Source organism: Falco biarmicus, chromosome 1 (genome assembly GCF_023638135.1).
Source record: "Falco biarmicus isolate bFalBia1 chromosome 1, bFalBia1.pri, whole genome shotgun sequence".
In the NCBI taxonomy this organism is placed as follows: domain Eukaryota; kingdom Metazoa; phylum Chordata; class Aves; order Falconiformes; family Falconidae; genus Falco; species Falco biarmicus.
In genome coordinates, this window is record NC_079288.1 from 8,515,375 (window position 1) to 8,528,642 (window position 13,268).

At 39.9% G+C, this 13,268-nt stretch overlaps 2 protein-coding genes across 3 annotated transcripts in view; one reads left to right on the top strand and one right to left on the bottom strand.

Annotated features, from left to right (window-relative positions):
- Positions 1-921: 921 nt before the first annotated feature.
- GSG1L2 (GSG1 like 2) lies at positions 922-9,597 on the bottom strand. 2 transcript variants are annotated; one of them, XM_056326710.1, is made up of 5 exons: positions 9,186-9,597; positions 7,571-7,618; positions 5,035-5,109; positions 3,108-3,219; positions 922-1,184 (listed from the first exon to the last, which is right to left on the bottom strand). In XM_056326710.1, the coding sequence occupies exons 1-5, from the start codon at positions 9,493-9,495 to the stop codon at positions 929-931; spliced, it is 801 nt and encodes a 266-aa protein (XP_056182685.1). In that variant the 5' UTR covers positions 9,496-9,597; the 3' UTR covers positions 922-928. The 2 variants fall into 2 exon arrangements, with proteins under 2 accessions (XP_056182685.1, XP_056182684.1); XM_056326709.1 differs by having other exon boundaries at positions 5,035-5,187.
- Positions 9,598-12,333: 2,736 nt separating this feature from the next.
- Positions 12,334-13,268, top strand: part of GLP2R (glucagon like peptide 2 receptor) — a 33,925-nt gene continuing 32,990 nt past the window's right edge. Inside the window, exon 1 of the mRNA XM_056326671.1 lies at positions 12,334-12,605. Within this exon, the coding sequence (XP_056182646.1) occupies positions 12,501-12,605 (105 nt within the window). The 5' untranslated portion in view covers positions 12,334-12,500. The remainder of the gene's footprint in view (positions 12,606-13,268) is intronic.

Here is a 13,268-nt window from a genome sequence, read left to right on the forward strand (position 1 = left end):
AATATACTGTGTAAAGCCTCTGTCACCCAGTTCACAAGTGTGTTTCCCAGTGGGCTCATTAGCAGGAGGATTCATACAGCAAATGAAGAAAAACTTGTCCAACAGAGTAGGCACAGGTGGCTCAGTTCCATGGGAAGCTCCACGTTGATCCTCAGAGTGAGCAACTGTGTATTCCTGATCGATGAGGATCATAATAATGTCTACTTTTCCATCTTTAATATGATCGTAGATTATTCTTCATGTATGATAATCACAAATCAAATTTTAATTCTTCCTGACGCTGTTGTCAGGATGCTACCTAGAGAATTTCACAGGTGAGTTGTGTGCTGTCTGCAACATGTATCTTCCAGATTTCTGTTTGCCTTCCTAGCAGTTTTAAATGAGTAGTATTTTGCTGGAAAGCCTCTTCCCTCTGTTAGCCTTTCTTTCACAGTAAATCCTACCACTATGCATACAGTGAAACCCTTAAATCATAAGCTGTAACACACAGATTTTCCTGGAGAGATTGTACCTTTAGTAACAAATTACTGAAGCCGTGCCCCGCATGTGGGCTGCCTTACTCGCTGCCCTGCTCTTTGCGGGTTTTGGTTTTGGTATGGGATTTTTTACAGTCTTTTCAATAAAGAAATAGGGTGGAAATCCATAATGCTCTGAAATTCTAACAAAGCCACATACTCTAAGGCTCTATTAGCCTTAGAAACCACTTAAAAATCAGCAGTTGAGGACCTGTGTCACTGTCTTTTTCTGAACTAGGACACCTGAATCTGCTTTTCCAATACTAAGACTTCCTTGAAACATCCATGGAAGTATCATTTCTTTATTAAGAAAAATAACTAATGCTACACAAATATGCATTTTTATTAATTAATACATTTTCATTCTTATCTAGTGTTATGATTTACAGGATGCCTGAAGATATGGTTCAAATTTACAGAACTGAAATAGTGGCCAGGTGATGCAAGCCTTTTATTGCGTGTGCAGGGTCCTCTCTACGGTTGTGAGAAGAGTTCACATACACATTGCAAACTTTGTCTGGAGCTGTATGGTCAGGAAACTTGTATTTAATCTTTAAACTCCTTTCCAGCATTTCTCTTTTGTGCTTGAATTCCAAAATAGTTTTTGTGTATTTGTTAATCGTGGTGACAGCTGCAGCCATACAGCAAGCGAAGGAAGCCCATGCGAGGCTATAAACAAAAAGGTTTATCAGAAATTAGCAGAACACTTTCATATCCGAGTCCTTCAGGTTTATTTTTGAAAAAAACTACACACGTGTGAGTTTATTGGTGTATATTAGAGAAAGAGGAATGTGGTGGGAGAGGAAGATTGATTACTGGTTAATGACCATCTACATACCTGAATTACATAGTTGACCTCTGCATATTGGTTATAATAGTCACATTTAACGTTCTTGTGTAATGAAACCCTACCTCTAATTTCTCCATTTACTCACTTAGAGCTTAATATCAGAGAGAGGAACTATAAAAAAATGAGGATGCCTAAAAAATTAAAAGATGCAGTTATTGAGACTGCAAATCTAACCGGTGTTGCTGAGAAAAATGTGTGTCCATTATCCAAAATGGTTAAAAAGAAGGCACAATTAAACAGCTGATTAAAGCAGGCTCAGGGCACTGAAATGCATTCTGAAGAAAATGCAGGTCATGGCAAAAGAGAGAGAGAAGGACATCAGCTTTTCAATGTTAAAAGTAAAACCACAAGAAGAGAGATAAAAAATGATGTTGAGGTATAATTTGCTAAAAATGTGTGAAACTTCCAGGCTACTGAGTGGGAAATGCATGCTGGAGGTGTAAAACTAGCATGTGAAAATATGGCCAGAGTGGAATGAAGTTCACAGTGGAGAAATGCACCCATTGGAGCCTTCCTTAACATGGCAATGTCACAATTATCTAACGAAACATGCTTTGGTGGAGAAATCAGTTTAAGAAACTCCAGCTTATCACTTCTCTCCCTCAGAGCTGTTTGTTCCCACATTCTTGCTGTAGTTCAACAAACCAACAAACTCATTTAGGTTTTCACTCCTGAGGATGCAGTTCAGTAACCAGCAGCTTTCATGGAGGTTGAAAGGTATTTCTATTCTTGGTGAATCTCTCACTCTCCTCGTGTTTCTCAGGTTGAAGCATCCTCACATCAGGAGGTTGTGAGGATGTGAATTATTAGGAAGGTGAAAAGCCAAAAAGGCAAAAGTGAAAAGACAAGAGAAAGCCCTATTTCACTGCAAAAATTCCCAGCAAGTCTGCATCGTAAAGATTGCATGCAGCTATAAACTCTCATTCAATAATGGCACAATAAAAGTAGAAAGAGCAATAAGAAGGAGTGACAATGAGCTGTGGTCTTGGTGGTCAGAACGTGTATGAAGGAGATGACCAACCTGAGCTCTGCTCTACTGACCTGAAATTTGGTCCAGATTGACTTTTGGTTTCACCCAATACAGTTGTTCCTGTTCTTATTCTCAGTCACAGCTGGGGAAATAGCAGCACTTTCCAGCACCTGAACATTCAAATGCTTTCTACTGATAAGATTCGATGGATTTTCAAACACAGATCTCTATAGCAAAAACCCTCTGAACAGACGGCTTTCTTAATAAATTCACTAGATCTCCTCAGAAGGTAAGTTGCAATTATTTACAGGGCCAAAATGGTGTGCTTTTACCTAAGCCTGTTTTCTAAAATTAAAACCATCTTGTCTGAAAAGTTGCAGATGGAACAACCCGAAGCATATATCTGATAAGGAAAAATTCAGTGTGAATGGCTAAAACCAGAAGAGTTTTAAGTTATACAAGGCAGTTGTCCTGGCAGATGAGGGTACTAAATCTGGGTCTGATGTGTATGGAGAAGAACCTCTGCTTTGTGCACAGCAGTTGGTGATCTCTGGACTGTCTAAAGAATGGCAAATGCAAAACTCATAAGCTTATACATTCTATGCAATAACCTAAGGCAACTGAATCTGGAGAAAAACAGCTGGTTACTGAACTGCATCCCCAGAAGGAAAATAACATAGACCCATTCCTTATAAATTAGGTATACATTCCTTGAACATAGGGTGAAGTGACTGAAATGTAATGGAAGAAATAAATATAAACCAATAGGTACCAATAGGACCAGCCATAGTCCCAGGTGTGAGGTCTCCAGTCTTCAGGACCGAGATTTACAGTCATTTGAAATACAGTTGTGTACATCATGTGAGCAACCATGCCCAGAAGACCTGAAAAATACAATATCATAAGAACATTAGAAAATGTAAATTTAGGATGTAAAATGTAAATTGTTCGTCAACTTTTTGCAATTGTCTGTTGAGCTCCTGAAGAATATTTTATGAAGTATCTAAATTCTATATATCGCTCAACAATTTTTTTTTTCCTTTTGGTTTGTTTAATGCAGTAAAGGATTTCAGTTGAGAAAATAGTGAAAGCTTAAGCAACCTAGGATGCTTGCTTTCCTTTTCCAACCTGGTGAATAAGAACTAGATATAACAGATATAACAGGAGGTAATTGTCTGGGAACTCTAGATTTTAAAGGACAAGGCAATGAGAATTCTGTTATAAATCATCAGCTAAAGCTCACTTCTCTTTAATAGTTTGTTTTAAATGTTCAGCATGTTTGGACTGAAATGTTTATGAAAAGATAAGAAAACAAAGTCAGAAAATGCTTGATGGATGGTTACTTTCTGAATTTTCAGGCAGTATGATTAAAATGAGAAAAAGAAAATGTCTAATAAAAGTTATTGCTATTATTAATAGTTATTACTATTATTACTATTATAAAAGTTAGTCTATTATTAATAGAAATTATTACTGGACATTGTAATCTAAATGTATTTATGTGTGTTTATGCCTTTGCCAATATAATCACTAACAGAGTCCCTTGACACCTCCTGTGTATCCATGCAGAGCCATGGGACATGCAGCCCATAGATTTTAAAAGGCAACAAGTTGATTGGCTCTCTTCCTCTGAAAACTTAGTAATTCAACCCTGAGCGGGGATCAGCATTACAACAAAGCATCACTGTCGCATGGCACAGGCCGTGTTTCCCACAGTTTTCTGTCATTCAGTGGAAAGATTTTTCGAAGGCGTGCAGCCATATGCCCTTTCCCAGTGCCTTAAATGCAGGCAGATTTATCCAAGTTATGTAGGTGAATGAAAAAGTGAACAAGCACTTAATGGCTCTTAAAAAGCACAGAAAGTCTAGATTACAAAAGAGGCGTATGTTTAATTATCTAATTTTCAAAACTGCTGCTAGGCGGTGGCCTAATCCTAAGGTTATCTGTTCCCCCTTAGCATTTTATTTCCCAGTAGCAAACTTCCCTGCAAACAGCTATTGTTTTGTTTCCGTGTTCATTTACAAATCCATAAGCGCCTTTGCGGTACCAACTATTCCACCATCTAAAACACATCAGCTTCTGAGAGCAGATGGTCCTCCCCAAACTCACAAGACCCCTTTTGTCAAGTGTTCGTAAAGTAAGTCTGTCCCGTGACTTCTTACCAAACTAGCTAGCTCACAGGATCAGTCCCTACAGGACACGTCCTCTGGCGTGACAACTCCGGTTAAATAGCACTGGATTAATAAATCATACGCAGAAAATGACAGACAATTTTAATTATTTTTCTCCACTAACAATTATCCAATTACATTTTATTCCTTCTTGAAAGTGCTATTTTGACTTGGCTATTGCTAATTTTATACTTAGCATGTTGGAAGTAAAAAAAATCAAGTTATTTGGAAGAGTATGTTATTTTTTTACCTTTGACAACAAACCTGAAAATAACATTCAAAATTATAAAATCAAAAGAATGAAGTTAAAATAGTAAATGCTATAAATATAAAATATTAAAATAATCATATTAAGAAATAATTAATTGAAAATAGTATTTTCCATAAAATTTTGCTGCATCTTGTATTGTTCATGTCTTTGTAGGTATTTTAATAGTTTTGAAACTCGGTCACCGTTACTAATTATCAGGTGGAAGTCTAGCAACGTTTCATTTTCTGGATGTAATATATTGAGATCCTTAACTGTACCTGCTAATACGGTGACTACTGCAGAAAAGGCGTTGATCTTTAGCCCGTTAATGACAGCACTGTAGTAGCACATTTCTGCTGACATAAGAATGACTCCAGTCAGAAGCAAAATGATGTACAGAAGCTCTGCTACAATAGACAGCCATAAAACCCCTGGAAAACCAAATCAATAGTGCTGATGTTATAAATAGTCATTCAGTATTTTCACCATTTCTATCTTCTTCATTTATGTTGTTTTACACAGTATCAGACAAAAGCTCAAGGGCTGTAAGGATGCTTTTATAACATCTATAGGAAGACGTCAAGGTGAATGGACACCCTAAATTATAATTCCCTTGGTTGATCTGGCCATTTAGAGGAAGAGCAGTTGCACATTCCTGCTACACACTGAAGAAGCTCACAGCACGAGGTGGGGCAGTGGGGTTTTATACTCAGCAGCTACCCTAAAATGGCCATGAACCAAGGTTAAAATAAAAGGAGGAATTACTATCCAGTTAGCTAGTTGCTAACATCATGGTTGCTGAGTCCAGAGAGGTGTACCAAAACAGAAGACCATGTTGACCAGGTAACAGACTGCAAGGCCAGGCATGTAGCCACATGGCCTGAAGGTCTAAGCCACTAAGTAAAATCTTCCCCACGGGCAAACAGGACCTTGATTTTCAGACGGAGAAGCCTCCGTGAGCCCAGATTCTCTCCAAGTTTCACTGAGGTTCATTTCTCTCATCCGCTAATTCGTCTCTTTCTGGCTATCTGTTAATTACATCTTATGCAAGAAGTTAATCTTCCCATTAAAGTTTCTCAGCCAGCTGTTTTACTATTCACATGCTAATGCCCCCTAGTCAGGAGCAGGAGGTCTTTTATGTCCAGATCATAGCAAGAACTGGCCAACAACCTTCCCAAACCTTTTTAAAAACAAGTAAGCGTGACCCGAGACACCTGGCTGTAGACTCAAATAGTGATTTCATGTGAAGGTATATACTAATAATCATAACTGAAAAATAGAGACATTGCTAAGACACATAATGGATCACTAAACACTAGATACGACAGTAAGCAATGTTTGTGTGGTAAATAATCCCTACTGCAGGCTTTGACAGTGTCTGCAGGACTTGTCTGATTGAAAGGCCATCGAGACATTAAATTCTTGGGTCAAGCTATGTGTGGGGCCTCCTGGGCAAGGTTTACTTCTCCAGCAAATCTTTGCCTCAGTAAAAAATTCTGATTTTGTTCAGGAACTCCAGATGTTACATTGCCCAACACTATTGGCTGCTTCAGCTAGAAGAGCTTGCATCTTGACATTTTTTATGTGATCCATCACTACACACGCCCTGAACAACTGTGATAATCCCTGTGCACAATGCCTGGGGATGGTCAGCTCAGCAGGGGTGAGCCTGTGCATCCTCAGTTTTGTGCACACAGCAGCCACATACATGTGCAGAATGCAAACTCTGCCTTCTCCGGTGCAGGGCAGGACTCTATTTCTACACAGGATTTCACTACCCAGGGGTAGCTTCTCAGGGTGGTTATCATGTACCTTGGTGTCATCTTAGGTGTCTTGAGCTGACCTGCAAGGTTCCTGCAGCACTTGCTGATGCTGCTCACAGAGCTTCAGCGCTATGCCCACCAGTGGTTTCACCTGTGAGGAGCTCTCAGGGCAGAACCTATAACCCACCCCTCCTTTCTGAGGACCATGTCTGTGTGACTAAGAATCACATCTTATTTATATTTTTTCTCATGCTGTACAAATCTTAAATTGTTTGTGTACAGTGACAAGCTGCAATAGAGGGAGAAGGGACTGCCCCTCAGATGCTGAGTCTTTCTACTTCCCCAAGGGGCTGGAATTGTATGTCCAGGAAAGTACTCCAGTCCAGTATCCTGGACATGCAATTCCAACCTCCTGGGGAAGACAGAGGTCTTTGTTTTCTGGATCAGCCACTTGCAAAGTGATTGCTCTAACCGCATCAGTTGAAAGGGCTGGTGTTTACAGCATCTGCCGGAATATTTTATAGGAACATCAACCATTCTTTGAAAGAAAGAGGGTAACCCTGCTTTCAGGAGAACAGCAATGCCTCCTTACAGCTCTGTGTCAGGTACAGGGAGGGGACTCTGACTGCCACCAAGACTGGTTTGGTCCACATCCACATCTCCCTCAAGCCCCCTCAGCACACTGCCTGCCTTTGCTCACACTCTCGCCTGTCCCTCTGCCCTCTCCAGCTGCATGGTGTAAGCCACAAAATTCCTGACTGTCAATAGGGAGGCATGAAGAGGGAAGGGGCAAAAAACTTAAAAATCTTGACTTCTAATACTGAAATTCAAAGTAATTTAAAAAAACATTTCGATTAAAATAGAGTGTTTTCAAAAGACATCGATTCATATTTTAAGTCATGTGGTCTTCACTTTGAAGTTGAAAAACTAAAGGACAAAAAACCTGTGTGGGATTAAAGCAAATATTTTTTTCTATCAAAATGTAGAATATTTATATTGGTGAATGTGATCAGGACAGTTTTATTTACACAAACAAAATATGCATATCTACCTCGATCAGCATCTGGAGTCAGACTGATGAAGCTTCTACATTTCTCACCTAGAAAAAAAAATAAAATATGGAATTATTTTGTATTCTATAATGATCTAAAGAAATGGATTAATAGAAAGCAGAAAATGGAAAAACTGTCATCAAAGTACAGACTGACATGATCAGGACAAACTATTTCTGATGTATGTTCAAACACACAGAATCCCTGGTACATCAAGCTACTCCTGGGACTTAGCTAGAGAATCCTTCCAGACTTTTTCAAGGCAGAACCAGAGTCTGGGAGACTTAGAGAAAGGCAATGAATTGATTTCCAAAAGGTTTTAACTCTGAAAGCCAGAATGGGAAAAGGATCAATTCCTTTGAAAGACTGGCAGCCTGTGCATGATCCTCCCTGTGAAGGAAGACCTGCTCTCCTTAAAGCAGCAAGGCTGCTGCTCACACAAATTTCTCCTAAGCTTGGTTCCAATTTCTTTCTGTAAGCTTTGATTTTCAAACTCATGTGACCTCCTGACCCGCAGGCAGATGCTTTGAACAAAGCTCTTGGAATGAATTCTGCTCTGCTCTGAAATTACAGGGTGGGTTTTTTTCAGCTACTAATTGCACCAAGTTGGAAAACAAGAACTGCCATAGCAGATGCACAAATTAAACAACTTCGGTATCCGTACACCTGCCAGATCTCATTCGGACATGTTTTGCTCTGATCTTCAATATTTTACTCCCTTAAAATTGCATAATAACTTAGAAGACCTTCTGGTAGAAGTGGACTTCAGGACAGGCGACTGTGAAAACATTTGCATTTTATAGCAGAGATGACAGCTGATTTGATTTCTCTGAAGTTTTGTTCTAGTTTTCATTTGTAAACTGATCAGGACCATAAGGGGAAAAACTTGTGTTGATCTGGATTTACAGTAAATGTCCTATTTCTTGAACCAGCTAAGCAATTACAGTATACAAGAATCCAGAGTTAATTAGAAGCTTTATTTAATGGCAAGCTGATCTCATTCTACTGACATACACATGCGCAGAGTGAAACTCAGTGAAATGCCACCACTCATGGCTAGTAAGCCCCCAAATTATATTTTAGTAGGCTGAAAATAATCTTCTGCTTTTATTTACAAAAGGTGAGATCGCAGTAAGGAAGCAGAAATACCTGTGCTTCGGAAGAAATCCATGAAATAACTTAGATCTCACAGATTTAGTTGTTCAAATGATTTTTAAAACAAGAAAATCACATTGTGCTTCTTATGTTGCCATAGAGGATCATAAGAAATCATGTAAGGTAGATATGTTCGTTATTGCCTAAGGGACTGAAAACATCAGAAAAGTAAAACTTTCCTGTTAAAGTCACTTCACTTGCTCTTCTGGTTAGAAGAATTTAAAAAAATCTTAATCTGTACTACAACCTGTCACTCTAAAGTTCATTGCAGAATTTATTACGATTTTTTTTAGGAATTGACCGGATAGTACACTCTAAGATCCCCCTTCCCACAGAAGAGCACCTTTATAAGGATATGGTTTCCCTTAAAACACATACATGATATTGCAGCAAAGAGGCAGGTGACACCAAATAAGTAGGAAGAACTTTCTTAAAGTAAATGTACATGGTTTTACTCACCTACTTCATTTATAATTTCTTCACAGGAATACCAAATCCCAGCGTGAAACTTTCGGTCAATGAACTTGTCATCTCCTGTCTCCCAAATGTACTGCACAGCACTGCTGTTGTTCCCATCTGGGCTATTAAAGCCGATGCACTGATCCCCTTTGCTTTGTCCTTTACAGAAAGGTTTGGCAACTTTTCTCATCCCTTCACACCAGTAACTGCTACTGAATGCTGTAACAGAGAAGACTAAAGAGAGAAAACTGAGGCAAAATGCTGCTGAGGCTCTCTGCCGTCTTTCTGCTGGCGGGACTGAAGCTGGCATTCTCCAGGACTGCACTAACCTATTCTAAAAATAACCTTTTACAAAGCTATGTATGTATCTGCCTGGTGAAGCACCTGCCTGTATTTACCATCCCATTCTTCATTCCTCTCAGAAAATTGTACCAGCTTAGCAGTTAAGACAGGAAGCAGAGATGGGGGCATGGCCAGTAATCATGTGGCAGGAGAGATTAAGGATGTAGGACAGTGTTGTTTGGCAGTGATGTCTTGTGAAAGAAATATGAGGAGGTGGGACAACCCCTTGAATCACAGAAGTAAAGATAAACAGAACATACAAGCATTGGAAGTGCCCCAGTATGCAATCAAAAAAGTTTTATTTATATAAAAAAATATGCACATTTACCTTGATCAGCAGGTGGAGTCAGACTGGTGGAACTCCGTTTCTCCGCTAAGAAATAAATAAAATCTTGCTGTTCCAGATGTTCCTGTTACACTGAACACTGATTAAATTGAACACAGTTTTGAATCTTACTATAAAGAAATTCTTAAAAAGATAAACCCAGTTGCTAAGTTAGAGCGTTTCACAGCTTTGCAGCACTTCCCAAGACCACTGGGAAGGCAACTGCATCTGTCTGGAGTTCCACGAGTGACAAGTGAAAGCCATAAGTTACATGACTTTGCTATTGATGGGCTGCTGGGCACTGTCCAGTCTGCCGTCATGAACACTTAATAGAAGCCTTGCGCAAGTTAGGTGAAACAGTAGAGAAAAAGCTGAATTATCCTCATTTTGCCTGTCCATGTGTTGTCTCTGTGAAATAGCTTTTTTTTTTTTTCCTTTTTTTTCTTCACCTAAGAAACAGTTCCAACCTTGACATGTGATAGATGTTGCTTTTTCTGCCTGTTTGATAATGCAAATGAGCGATGCAAAGAACAAGAAGGAGCAGGAGTGTTAGTAAACGGTCGTTTCATTTTTTAACTGTAAGGTTGAAACCTGTGCCCTAAGGGATACTGATACCACAGGGCAGACACTGAAGTCACGTGTGTCTTTTAATGAGAATAATTCTGGTTTAAAGACAACTCTTTACCCAGGAGATGTCAGGGTTGGAGAAGCATGTGGCTAAACAAGTGCCAGAATGAAACTCAAAGAAACGGTTTAAATGCCTGGTTTAGACTGTTAAGAAGATCTGGTCAGCAGCAGTGTGAAAGACCAAGCAGACACCTGGACTAAAAAGGTAGAACAAATCTCACAACCCAAAAAGCAGACGGTAGATTGAGCCAGGAGTTCTTTTTTCCTGCAGCTTTGTGTTACCGTATTTTCACAAGGATGTGGCACTCGTGAGCTCCACTCGAAGCCTCCGTGCTTCTGACACTGCTTCAGGACAACAGCACCGGTCACTGCTGCTGAGCCATAGTGGGGATGTATCGCAGAAGACCCCGTGGAATTGCTCATCTAGGGTCTGGGCAGACCTCAGGGTTTCTTGAGCACTAAGGCATTTCTTGTGGGGATCTCAGAACAGCTGCAATGCCAGAGCACTGTTCAGGTCTCCTGGCTTTAGCCTGCTATAGAACTGACCTTGCCCATATGGCCATTAGAAAATGTGCTTTTTATCCCTTGTAGCAATACGCGGATGAGCAGATGAGTTGCTACGGGGGCTTTGAAGTGCCTCTCCCTGGTCCCCAGATTTGCCTTTAGGTGTGGCAGGTGGGAATATGTATCCTGACACATCCACCCAGGAGGCACAGTAGCACAGAGCAGGCGATGCCCTTGGTAACACTCCTCCAGAGTGGGCTGGGTGCATTTCCACCCTGAAGTATTTGTCCCCAGAGCACTTCCACACCCCACGTCCCAGTACTCTTTTTGACCACATCCAGACTCTATGTAAAGAAGAGACATGGGTATACATCACGCCCTTCCACCTCCTGGATTCCTCCAGAAGAAAGTTTTGGCATGTGTGCAGGGAGGGAGTCCGGTCACACTGCTGGACGGTTTGATGGGGTGTCTCTGCCCCGCAGTTTGTGTTTAGCCTGTGAACGTCGTTGAAAACTCGGCTACTGCTGGCCCCCGCAGTTCTGGGGCTGTACCCCTGGCTGCTCCCCAGCTTCGCTGCTCAGGGTGCCCGTGAGTTCTGGGAAGGGCATGAGCCCTCCTCCGGTATGAACAGCCAGAAGTTTCATTTGTCTTGGAAACAGAAGAGGCAACATCTTCTTGATGTTGCATATTGCCAACTCAATTGGCATGACAAAGGTAAGCTAGATCCTAAAATTACTATATTATAAATGCGTTTATTCCCTAAGCCTGCATAACACAGTTTTATTAATGTTTTCAGGCTTTTCTCTGCAACTACAGAAGTCGCAACGATGTTTTGAAAATTAAAGCTGCAATTCATTGGTGGTTTCTCCAACCTCACAGCTGAAGCTGTGAAAAAAGCACTGAATGTCACAAGAATTGTAGTAAAATTTTAACTGCTGGTAACATCATTTTTTGTAGATTTAGATTCTCCCCAATCCTGTGCTAAATGTGCATGTTTGACAAAATATCATCAGGAAGGATAAAACCAGCTGTTACTGAGCTGCTTCCTAACAGTCCACTAGACTCAGCAAGCTTCCTACACAAAGTTTTTCTGGTTTTGAGGGCATCTTAATGGTTTCATGAGGTGTGTATAAATATATATATGTATTTATGGAGCTGAATTGCACTCTTGCAAAACCACTGGCAAAATTCCCACCGAGTTTCAAGGGAACAGGATCAGCCCTTTAATGTTTTAATAGTTTTCTGACTTCTTATTGGCTGAAGGACAAGCTACAGTAAGCAGACTTTCTGTGAAGTTTAGAGTAAATTCCTTCTGCCTTCAATCAGAAAAAACAAAACCTAGCTGGAGCCTAGCAAGCCTAGACACTCAGTAGATTTCCTTACTTATTTGTAAAAAGATTCATGAAACAGTCGCACTCATAAAAGGCAACGGGTTTACTTTTTTTTTGCAGGACAGGGTGATATAATTGATCTATAGGCGAGTGAAATACCAGCATATTGGGGACAAATTTGTTAGAATGGGCATGGTGACACTTTTCGGTCTCTGTTCCAGCATGGGACTCTGGTCCAGAATATCTCCTGCACCTGCCAGATCTGTCATGGTATTGTTTCTAGTGAAACAGGTAAGCTATTTCAATAATTAATAATGGAGAGTATAAATGTACATTCCTATTGCATAACATTTTAGCCTTCACAAACAGCATGTTTGTTTCAAAATTATCACTGCATAACAATTTATGTTCATTAAACTTTTATCATGAGAATTGTTGGCTGAGACACTCTGACTAGGTAATTTATTACAATTTTCTTCTATTAATGCTCATTCATGCAGTGAATAAATTGTGTTTCTATCCATTTATACAATCTCTTTTCGTACCAATATTGATCAGTATTGTATTATATTTATTTTTCAAATTTCCTACCAGATATCAATATCATGTTTATTTTCTACTGTTTTCCCTCTGTTCTAGCGCTGTCTTTTAGCCTCTGACTTGTATGAGGGGTGAGCATAGAATCTCAGATTTATGCAGTCTGGTGTTAATTGTTTCATTCTGCACCTGAGCTTCTTTCAGAAGGTTAGGAAACCTGTATGAGGTTTCTACTTCCTTGTAAAGATCTACTAAACTATTCAGTTCTCTTTTTTTCTAAATCTATTTAAAAAGTCTGATAGCTTCCTTCTTTGTCTATTTTGTCCTATAAAGGTATTTCTATTCACTCGTCCTCCATTTATCTGGGTGCTAAAGGAAGTGGGTTTGCATGTGTATGTGCTGCGGAGACTGTAAATT

Excerpts from the sequence above, each read along its gene's own strand:
- GSG1L2 (XM_056326709.1), bottom strand. The coding sequence starts at position 9,495 with ATGCCAGCTTCAGTCCCGCCAGCAGAAAGACGGCAGAGAGCCTCAGCA. Across the intron at positions 7,619-9,185 it reads AGAAATTATAAATGAAGTAG|GTGAGAAATGTAGAAGCTTC; the intron begins GTGAGTAAAACC and ends TTTTTTTTCTAG. Across the intron at positions 1,185-3,107 it reads GACTATGGCTGGTCCTATTG|CCTCGCATGGGCTTCCTTCG; the intron begins GTACCTATTGGT and ends TTTTGTTTATAG.